Genomic DNA, 11390 nt, shown 5'->3' with positions numbered 1-11390 from the left:
GACTTTTGGGAATTTTGAGGACTTTTTTTGTTTCAGTATGTTACATCTTTCCTCATAGCCCAAAGCACCTCGGTATACAAGAGAATTTGTTGCTAAAATTCAGGTGTAAATATGCTGTAAATACTTAGCAAAGGGTAGTAAATTGTCTCATTAATATGCTGGCAAAGAGCTGCTGCCTCTGATTGCTCTCTAAACCACTGGACCACTACTATCCGAGTGGTCGAGTGGTCGCAGCTGAGCAGGCAGCAGCATGTTTTGCTGTCTGAAGGGGAACTTTTACTGATGTGTGTTGGCTGGCAAGGTCCTACCCCCAGTTCCCCATGAGCACCAGCACAGAGGTGCCAGCAACACATTGTTGTGCCCCATCAACACCTACTTTTCACTGTTTACCACTGGTCCCAAGTCATACTGCAGTCTCTGAATAAATTGGATCAGGCAGAAAGAGGAGCTTCAGCTGGTTTAGGTTGGAAGTGGCTAGAAAGCTGCTCATCGGAAAAATTAGCAACCAGCTCCCCTGCCTAAAGGGAATGGGATTGTCAACCACCCTTGACGCAAGCAAACAGCTCAACAGGGTCACAGAAGAAACAAGCTACTGTCACTAGTGCTTCCCAGAGATACCAGCAATATTTGGCACGGAGAGATTTCTGTGATGCTGAAACAGCTTCTGTGACAACCCATGGGGAATCCCAGTTCATTAGTGTAAAAATTAAGACACTTGACTTAAACGCTTCAGTATTAAAAACCTAATTACTGCACCGGGAATTTGTTACATGTAGAAACATCCATTAAGAACCAGGAACAAGCCAGGTCACAATAAGACTTCAAAAGATTAAAGAAACCAAGCCTGAAGAGCTTTCATTTCTCTGTGGAAGTATTTGCTTTCTGTCCAGGGGCTCCTGCAATAGCAGCACGTGTTGGATGCTGCTCTCAGCCGTCCAGTTGCAGATGTCCAGGGAACCCCAGGCATTGCTGGAGCTCTGGCAGTGTTCCTGTCAGGCTGTACACGTGCCACTGACACACTGACGGATGTAATCTAACTGCCTGGTCCCTGTGGGAGAGCCAACATTTATCTTCGCTCCTGGTGACTCCACTCCTAGAGATAAATACAGTCAGGAGCTGTCAGGTGGAGGCAGCTGTAACACAGCTTTGATGGGCAAGTTCTGTCCTGCTTGAGCAAACAGTTGTACTGTCACTCTGGAGAGAAAAAGGCCTGTGTAGATCTATCACACATTCAGGTAGGACCCTGTCAGGTACCTCACAGCTGCCACAAGCTGTAGCAGAGCCAGGATCAGTAAACAAGTGGCTGTCCCTTCATGTGAGCCATAGCAATATTGCTTCCACTTGATACATTGCTGCATGACAAACAGCAAAGGAGCAAAGACTTTTCAAGACCAGTCCAAATCAAGATCAAGCAGAGGTTCTGGGGAACTGGTTTCCATGATAGCACACATGACCCCAGGAATATGAGAACATCTGTCCTCAACAGGGGGGCAACAACAGGCAAATCCTATTTCATCAGCCCTGTTTTTCCCTCCGTACCTAGATACACACACTGCCAGAACAGGGTGTCCTCTTGAGCTGATCAAGCACCATGGCGTAAGAAGAGAAAAGCAAAAGCAATGTCTACTTTCAGTGGATACCAGGAGGTTGTGCAAGTGTTTACATGGAAGATTAACTCTTTCAGAGGCATCTGGCTCTTTTAAGCCAAATCCCTCAAAATGGTTAGACTGATTATTTTCTGCAGTCACTGGGTATTTTTATTGCAGTAAGATACACAAAGGGTCGCAAGAGCTGCCTCTCAGCTCACACAGTCAGGAAACATCCCCATCATCTTTTCCTCATAGACAGAAAGACTCACCTCTTAAGTCATTAATACCCTAAAAGACAGAGAGCAGGGTGCAGACTCCACATATTGCAAATAAAAAGTCTCAGATAACTCTAGAGTGAAAGCCCACATTTCCTCCCTTCCTCACAGAGGAAATCTCTGATGCTTAGCAATGCTTCCAAGAGACTTCAAAACAAACAAACAAAAACCAACCCCAAAAATCCACTTCAGGCACCCCCCTGCCCCTCAAAACAGCACTCCCTGCTGCTACACCTCAGCAAGGATGACGACACAACCTCATCCCAATCAGGAGCTCCTTTTATCTCCATTGCACAAAGCCAGTTTGACAGATTTTTAGGTTTAAGCTCTGCCTAGTGCATGGCACATCCCTCATCCTGCCCTTGTTCATGCTTAGGCGCCTGATGCTCAAATTCACAGAATCACAGAAGCAGTTGGAAAAGACCTCCAAGGCCATCCAGTCCAGCTGTCAACTCGTCACCCCCGTGCCCACTGAACCATACCCCTGAGGGCTACATCTACACATTTCTTGAAGAGCTGCAAGGATGGTGACTCCACTGGAGTTGGGCTGTTGTGCCACTACCCCTTGGACACAGCCAACCATTACAGTGCATGCATGTCTATCACCACGTCCCATTTGCTTCTCCCCACTATATCTTAAATCAGTAGGCTGAAAAGAATCATTTATCTTCTTGTTGTTAACATCCATCCATTTTTATTATTACTATTAGCCTTGTCCTCTCCTTAAGAACACTTGAAAACTGTGGAGGGAGCAATAGCATGGCCCAAAGTCATGGGTTTGGGTCTTTCCTAGTGTGTGGGGGTCTTTTTGGGGATGTTTTTGTGGTTTTTGTCTTTTAAGAACAGTGCTTTCCACTCTAACACCTAAGGCAACACGTTTGCAATCATACCTGCAACATTTGGGGTGAAGGGATATAAACAACACTGCATTATCGCATGAACACGCAATTCAAATGAGACCATGAAACAGTCAGGTCCCAACATGAACTTTTAACACAATTCTACATGACAAAACATTTTCAAAAACGCAAAGTTTTTAAGCCTCTTATTCCCATAATTCATCTATGCCAAGCATGCAACATGGTTACGTTGCTGTATATATATTAAAAACATAATAATTGTATCATGTTTACTCTCTTCTCCCCCATTCATCTTTTAAAATAAATTAGCCCCTTTATGATTCTGTCCTTCAGGCAGCAAATTGACTTTGCTTGAGAAATTAAAGGCATTAAGATGCTTTCTGAGATATGCAGAAGCCATAACAATGATTTCTAACTCTTTTTTTTCTGAAAAGGTAGGATTCACCCACACAGCAGGGGAATAAATCACCCTCGGGCCGTTCTCAGATGCACATCTTCATCTTGTTTGCTTTGTTCTCTGTGTCATACACGCATCACAGATTTCCACAGACGCTGGAGGATCGGTGTCAGCGCTTGTTGCTGACAGTGCGTGCCCACAGGAAACCCGGGACAGACAGCGACGCCTGCTCTCACAGATTGCTGCTATGGAAATTATTATGGCTAAAGGGCAATATTTTTTTTTTTTCCCCCCATTATGAAACAAAGTACAGTGTGATATTCTTTCCTCCTAAGAGAGAGAGCAAAGAAGTCAGCAGCACCAGACTTGTGCATGCTTAGTGTGGGAGCACTGATGTGCATTGTCCCACTGCCAAAATCATCTCATCATTCCCAGGGATGTAGAAATAAAAGATCAGCTTCTCCCATTACCACCCAAAGCCACTGAGAGCACATCAAGCTTGGAACACCCACCTCTGTCCTCATCGCAACACCCCATGTCAGAACAGGTTACCCCTGTCCCAGGGTTTTGTGGGATGGGACGCTACAAAACCAAGTAACACAAGTAGGGCTTCAAAGTAAGTAATTTTATCACAGTTCAAAGTCTCTTAAATAGCACTTTGTAAAGGCAGGTGGTGAAGGAGGTGGTGGAGGAGGCGTGCAAGACAGCCTGTAGGTTAACATGACCGAGAGCATGATGTGCCAACAGAGCTGAACCTGCTCAAACCCATTTCCTGAACATCACCCTTCTTCCTTCCTTCCTCCCTCCGCCTCCTTCACGCTCTGCCATTTATACCCATCACTGTCATTTTGCTTTCTTTAGATTTTTCATTCTCACACCCCTTGTTCTTTGCTTCATCTTTCAGATCTTATTTTGAAGTTTGAAACTTGTTCTTTTATATCACAAGGGGAAAGTCCCAAACCCAGATGGGCTGGGTGGAAAAATGGACAGAATGTGAAACTCTTGGAAGAAAAATAATCTAATTAAGAGGTCACTTCTGAAAGGTTCTGTAGAAAGAGCTGCACACTCTGCATCTCCCAGAGCTCTCCTGGTTTATCAGACTAGTAGCAAAGGCTGAGCTGGTTCCACTAGGATTTCAGAGCCATCCTTTGACCACAGAGCCATGCTTTTCTCACTCATGGCAGTTGGTAAGATCCAAAATCTTAGCTCACAGGATCAATTTCCAGCTTGTTCAGTGCTCTTTCCAAAGCTAAAGGCAACAAGATGAACAAGGATATAAACTTGGATTATTTAACCTACATATTCCAGGCATTAAACCTGTGGAGACAGTTTAAATCACTGTAATTACTTTCACACAGGTTGTTAAAGTCAGATTCATTAGCTTAGGTTACAATGACCTATACAACATGCTTAAAACCCATTTATCCTATCAAAGAGATTTAAAACTCGCCTCCTTCCATAAGACATCAGTGATTCTTGATTTATGATTTGGTCATGCTTTAAAAATAAAAGCAATTACCTCTCTGAATATGGTAAAAGCCCACTGCCTCAAGGTTGCCACAATACATCTCTAATTGAACAGCAAGAGCTCTAATGTTCAGCTTGGGTGACAAAAACACTGGCTATTGAAATACTGCCTACGATGGGGTCTGCATGCCAGGGAGCACATCAGCAGGAACGATTGCACTTCAGAATCCAATGTGCTGGGTGTTCCCTGGCAGTGGCAATACTTTCCATTTATTTAAGCTAATGCTTTTAAGAAACCAAAAAATAATAAAAATAAAAGAACAAAATAAAACCTCTGCCTTGCAAGAGCCAAGATCTTTTGTTTGAACACTTTTCCTTTGAAGCCTGCATGAATTTTATTTCAAAGGAATTCTCTTTGAGTATTCCTAGAAATATGATGACTCCATGAAGCACAATACACTTGGGTGAGACATCGCTTTGGGAACCCAGCTGGCTTCCAAAACACAACCATTAAAAGGCTAAACCAGGCAATGTTTTGTCCCAAAAAGGATCCCAGAACCAGTCTCTTTATGACCAATAACCAAACTCATGTATTTGTCCCAGACTTGCTGTATATATTATTGGTGCATAGATGGATGCTGATGGCCAGATGTGGACTCTCTGATTCAAGCAAACAATATGTGACCCATTTTAGTTCTATCTGTGCAATGCTGTGTCCAGACTAGTTAGTTTACAGCAAAACCGGTGTGTTTTGACATCATCGAGATCTGAAAGTTCCCTGGAAGTGTCCTTGTGATACAAGAACATACACAAAAATTATAACAACTTTTCTTATGCAACTATTAAAAAAAAAAAAAAAACCCTCATACATGCATGGACATGCACTCATAGGAACATAGAAGTTATTCCCTCTTCTCAGGATAGCAGGGAATCAAACTGGCAAAATCCAGAGATTCTCTAATATTCATGTCTATCTTAACACTGAGAAGTTATTTTAATAGTCACATAGTCAAATTTTAAACACTTTAGTTTACAAATAACTAAGCTTCCATTCATGCTAATTAAATAAGAAACAGTGGCCATTCCCTGTCTCCCCATTGTTATTTTTGGTCTCTACTAGCAAAAATGGGCTGTAAGATCACTGTATGTGATGCTATATTGATGGCTCTGGCTTGAACAAGAGAGTTGTGCATAAACATTACCAAGGTAGCAAGCAGAACATGGCTTGATGCAGGAGGGGCTGCTCAACCTCCTCCAGAGCTTGAACGCAGTTTTAGGATTAATCCCTGTTCCCCACATGAGTCTGTAATCCTCAGTGACCCAGAGCTCCCCTCTCTCCTCCACCATCAGTTTTATCCAGCCCAAAACTCACTGTCACAGCTCTCATCTGAACACACTTTAAACTTTCACAGCCCTTTTCCTTACCTCCAGGTGCACGGACAGTCCCACACGTTAACACTTCTTGAAATGCAGAGACAGTCCTTCGGCAGGTGGCCACCAGAACTTCCCCACCATGGCTTTCTACCATGACCAGACAGTGACATAACCACAAAGCCACCTGATATTTCACCTCTTCCCCAGCCTGCAGTGCTAGAAACATGCATTAGATATGGTCATCATCAGGAGTTCTGCAAAGAGGGCAAAAGGATCCAGAATTTTAAAAAGTTATAAAAACAAATGACTTTATAACTCATCTTTTGTCTCACCAAAGCTACATATCTTAAAATCAATTGTTCACATGAAGTAAGAACAGATGTCAGCCAGAGTAGGAGCATGGGAGCCCCAGGACAGCAGCCAAGGATTTGCCTGGTAAAAAGCACACAACAGTGTTTATTTCTTGGTCACAACCTGCATTCCAGAGGGATGTGTATGAAACCTTCTCTTTAATCATGGTTCCTTCAGCATATAGGCCCTTTTAAACTATACACGTGTGTGTTTTTAATATATACAAACTTGATTAGTGTGGGGCATTAAGTGACATCTTAGAGTATTATTTATTAGTCCTTTTCCAGGGCTACAGCCAATTTCTTCAGTTTCGCAGATGCTTTTCTTCATGTCATACGCTTTTTGTTAGAAATATCTTTGAAAATAAGCCTAAATCATGGTGGTTAGTTGGGGTTTTTTTAGTACATCCATTTCCACTGCTAGAACTAAATATCCTCTCTTCCCACCCCTAAAATGGCTTCATATTAGATCATCCTTTTTAGTAACCAAAGGAGCATAACACCTAGACACTAGTCCTTGAGAGCAGGAGCTGGCATCAGCATTAACATCCACATGGGTGTATTGGCCACAAACACCCACAATTCATTCTGCAGTTCTCCCAGCTTGGATTAGTTCTCACAGTTTGGATTATTTGCAATGCAAGCCATTAGGAAAAGAAATTTACCTCTAATACTACAGCCCATTAAGTGACACATAATTCAATAATTTGTTACAACTGAATTACCTTTGAAACACAAAATAAGATCCCCATAGGAACAAAACAATAACAATCTTTGATACCACAGTTATTTGAGACTTGCTAAAAGATCTTTGTAATTAGGTGAAGAGATGTAAAAATCACTATTTAGAACAAAAATTTCCCAGGAAATAAAAGTAAAAAAAAATAAATTAAATCAAATCTTTCATGTAGACACCTAGTTTAATATGTCTGCAATGCACAAGACAATATTCCTATTACGAAAGTGAAGGGGAGAAAAAAAATTATAACTGCAGCCAAGCAATAAAGGAACAATTAAATACATTTAGGAAGATTGCCATGCAAAACAGCTAACTGGCTGCTAAGAGGAATGTTGGTTGTATAATGCACCTAAGGGCAAAATTCCAGCCCAGTTAAGTTATACCTAACTTGGGTGTTAAGTGAAAAATAACCACCTCCATCCAAGATGGAGACAGGCTGACAGGCGACGAGTTCTCTCACCCTGAAGGCAACCAAAATCGCTGCCCAGTGCACCCCTGGCTCTGCACCCCATTGCACCCGACTTTCTTTTCAGCTCACAAGCTGCCTTTGAGCCATTTGGGATCATGTCCTGACCAAAACAAGGCACCAACTGCCATTTTGTCCCTTTTCCCTGGAGAAAGTTGCCTACCACCTTCCTTCTCAGTGCCCTCCTGCTACAGGAACAAGGCCAGCCCGAGAAGTGAGGGGTTGTAGCACCAGTCCCCAAAGAGTCAGATGAGACAGAAAGAGTCACAACAATCCAGTTACTAATTTTTTTTTTTTATTTATTATGCACTTTTGCTGACAAATAACAAATTTGGGAAACAGAAAAAAGAAGAAATTGGCAGAGAGATAGAAATAGTCCCAGATTTTCTGAATGAAGAACATTTTTGGTGGCACTTCCTCAAAAGAAAGCAAAATCTGTAATCAGGGGACTGATATAAACTCACAAGGAGATAAACCTCAGGAGCAAAAGCCTTAATCATGACAAAATGCACAGGACAGGAGGATTTCCACACTGGGGCACAGATTAAAGTAGCGGGTCAGGTCTGCTGAGCATTCTCTGTGCATTTACAGGAGTCTTGCATTGATGTCAAAGATGCTGGAAGGAGATGGAAGGAATATTACAGATGCAAATTAAATAGTGATTTTGTTCAGTTAACTGCAAGAGTACATCACACAAGTAGGATTATAACAGAAGACTAGAAGTTGCTCAGAAAGGAAAGGAAAAATGTGTATTGACATTTAAAGCCCAGAATGACTTTTAAATTTTGATCATCAGAAGAGAAATTCATCTTGTCAAAGCAAAGCATGGGACAGATGGACAAACTGGGGAACTCAGGGGGATGAGGCTTTCTTTTGAAATATTACAGCCTTTCAGAGCCCAAGGACATGATGGGCAATGTGAAAATAGAGTGGGGTAGGAAAAATATAGGTGAGTTGTCCAACCTCTTGGCACTGGTGAGGCTTATACAGTATAGGGCACAGGGACAACCAGAAGCAGGGAAGGCACCTGATATTCCTAGAATGAATTTAGGGAGGGGGAGCAACCAAGATCTGTTGGAAGATGGACAATGGACTTCAGTAAAGCCAACCTGAAGACTGAGCGATCTTGGAGGAGTGGCACAAATTCTCCCCAAAGCAGAGGGAGACACAGGAAGGTGTCAGGAGAAATGGGCAAAAATGTGAGTTTTCATAAACCCAGAGCAGAGTAAGGAATTGTTCAAAAAGCAGAAGTGAGATCAGAGTTTACAAATAATGAAAGAAGCACAGACATATACAGGCAATGCAGAATGACCATGACAGTCATATCAAATTAGCAGCTGACATACTTATTACTTTTTCTAATACTGCAGGAAGGAGATTGGTTGCTTCTTTTTGAAGGTCTTTATCTGTCTTTTTTCATTTTTCCCCCAACTAATTTATGTTGCTTAGCAAAGAGGACACATTATAAACATCTTGATGATACTTCACAAAACTTGTCGGGGGAAAAGGTCAATCATTTCTCAGGAGCAACAGAACAAAAAAAAAAAAATCCAAAATCATATTAGCCTGAAGCTGCAGGAAGAAAGATTTGCATTAGATGTTTCTAAATCTCTCCAATGATAGGAATGTATGCAACTCCTTATCATGTTTAAAAAGGTTGTTGACTTTGCTTTGTTTTAAAAAACAGGCTATGCATCTGTCTGTGTGTTGGTGGTACTTCCCAAGGCAGACAGGAACTATATAACCTCATGAGATACCTTACACAGAAGGCAGGATACAAAGACCACAGGAAAACATTGACATTCCTCCAAAAATTCTCCATCTGGGGACAGCTTTCTATTTCTGTTTATCCACTGCTTTGCCTGAACATTACTCCTAACACAAAGATTTACCTCTGTTTGCAAGGCAGTGTAAATGCAATTCAACAAAGGCAGTACAATGAATAGCAGCATCTTAAAATAGAGGGTTTTTTCCCAGTTATCTCATCAAGTAAGACAAATGCTGATGGATACCTTAGAGATTCTTCCTTTCAGCTTCTGATGCTCTCAGTGCCCTTGGGGCAGACTCAATACTCAGCATCTTACTAATGAAAAAGTCATAGAACCAGAGAGGAAAGTAGCAGAAGATGCAGAGGGGCACATAAGCCCCTTTGCCAGGGGTGTACAAGCCGTGTGGTCTCTTGGCCAGCAAAGCATGGAGGATAGCACTCAGCACGGGGGAGAGGTCGGCGTCGCAGTGGGCAGGCATGCGCAGGAGGTAGCTCTTCAGCCCCAGGAGATAGTCCTCACCATAGTCTTGCCTTGTGTCTGCTGGGAGGTTCTCAATCAGCTCCTTCTCTTGCTTTTCCCACAGGTCAGATGTGCCTTGTATACCTGCAGTAACAACATCACAGGATAGCAAGTGGGTTTGGGGCTGAATTAAAAACATAATAATAATCTGTAATTAATAGTAAATAAGTTGTTCACCACCATCCATTGATTCACAATTGTTCTAAACTGGGTCAGTGAAGAAAGAAAAAACAGCTTGTTAGTTGTGAGTGCTTTTAGCTGGAAGAGAAGGGAAAGCATGAAGCACAGACTACACAAAAAGCATGGGGTTCATGCTCCATTTGGTTACCAACTCTACCTAAAAAAGCTCTCACAGCCTAGACAGCATTTTTCCCTTCCCCACACCCATCCTTTTTGCCATTCATTTCTTAGGTGTTTCTAATCAGTATTTATTAACAGACATTAGTGACTGAGGGAAGACAGGCAAACTAAGATGAACAGGTTTCACTTGGGTTGGTCAAGTATTAAGCTCCTCTTTCACAAGCGACATTGGTATTTCAGTAACTAGTTTCATGAAGCATAAGGCTTGTATTAGGCCAGATGTTTAAAAAAAAAATCTATTTTCCCCCCTATCTGCATCAGATAGGAATGAAAGCAGGGGCTTTTCCAATGCATTTATTGCCAAACTATCATGAATTAAGCACTACAAATAAAGAAAAAAAATCTTTAAATAAATATTTAAATCTCAAATACCGGGACTTGTTTTGATGCATGAAGTTTCCATCCAGAAGTCTGACAACAGCTAAGCTGGGCCCTGAAGGTAAAACCTCAGGCAGGTCTCTCCGACCACGCAGAGCTCCACCCCGGGAGGGGAGGCATTCAAGGGAATAGGGTTTTATTAAAAAGACAATTTTGCTTGTCAGCAGCACAAAAATTGTCTCCATGAAGTCTCCAGGACTTGCTGAGTATGCAGCAGTGGGATTCGATGTTGTCCTCAGGTAGCTGCCAGGCACATCCATAGAGCAGGGACCTGTGTGACACTCACCCTGCTCCCGAGGTGCAGCAGAGGCACGTGCTGCAGGAGATGAGTCTGTAACCCAGACAGGCTCTGCAGAAAGTGCTCAGAGCAGTGGAAGGAGGAGGAGAATTTGGAACAGAAAGTAGCACAAGTGCAATGGAGGGAAGGAGCAAAGAGGAAAGATAAGAGACTACAGCATAATATTGACAGCATGTGAGCAGGATGACAGGTATTGCTGCAGATACTTTGATGCAAGACTGAGCAGCTCAATAAAGATAGGTCTGATGTTGAGAAAGGTAGGACTGACAGTGAGTCCTGAAGCTCTGAAGCAGGGCAAGCAAGCCCTAACACTCAAATCAAACACACTGTGATGCTCGGTTTGGTAACTTCAACAAAGCTAGAGCAAAGGGACAGCACCCACTGCCTGAACCCTGCCCCAAAGCAAAGAGACAGCTCTGCCCAGGAGAAAGGCTACACTCGTCGGGCAGAGGCAGGCAGAACTGGAGGGAACATCTCTCAAAAAAATGCGGATCTTAATTTCCATAACCAAGGCGAAGAACGGGGAAAAAAGTCCAACTGCTGAGAATC

General features: G+C 42.5%; 1 protein-coding gene across 1 annotated transcript in view; it reads right to left on the bottom strand.

Moving 5' to 3' along the window:
- Positions 1-9530: 9530 nt before the first annotated feature.
- The window catches only part of HSD17B2 (hydroxysteroid 17-beta dehydrogenase 2), a 6001-nt gene continuing 4141 nt past the window's right edge, over positions 9531-11390 (bottom strand). The window contains exon 4 of the mRNA XM_010173462.2: positions 9531-9889. Within this exon, the coding sequence (XP_010171764.2) occupies positions 9531-9889 (359 nt within the window). The remainder of the gene's footprint in view (positions 9890-11390) is intronic.

The sequence above is a fragment of the Antrostomus carolinensis genome, unplaced genomic scaffold, assembly GCF_000700745.2.
Source record: "Antrostomus carolinensis isolate BGI_N321 unplaced genomic scaffold, ASM70074v2 scaffold10568, whole genome shotgun sequence".
In the NCBI taxonomy this organism is placed as follows: domain Eukaryota; kingdom Metazoa; phylum Chordata; class Aves; order Caprimulgiformes; family Caprimulgidae; genus Antrostomus; species Antrostomus carolinensis.
The sequence above is the reverse complement of the archived record's forward strand: the minus strand, read 5'-3'. Positions and strand labels throughout refer to the sequence as shown.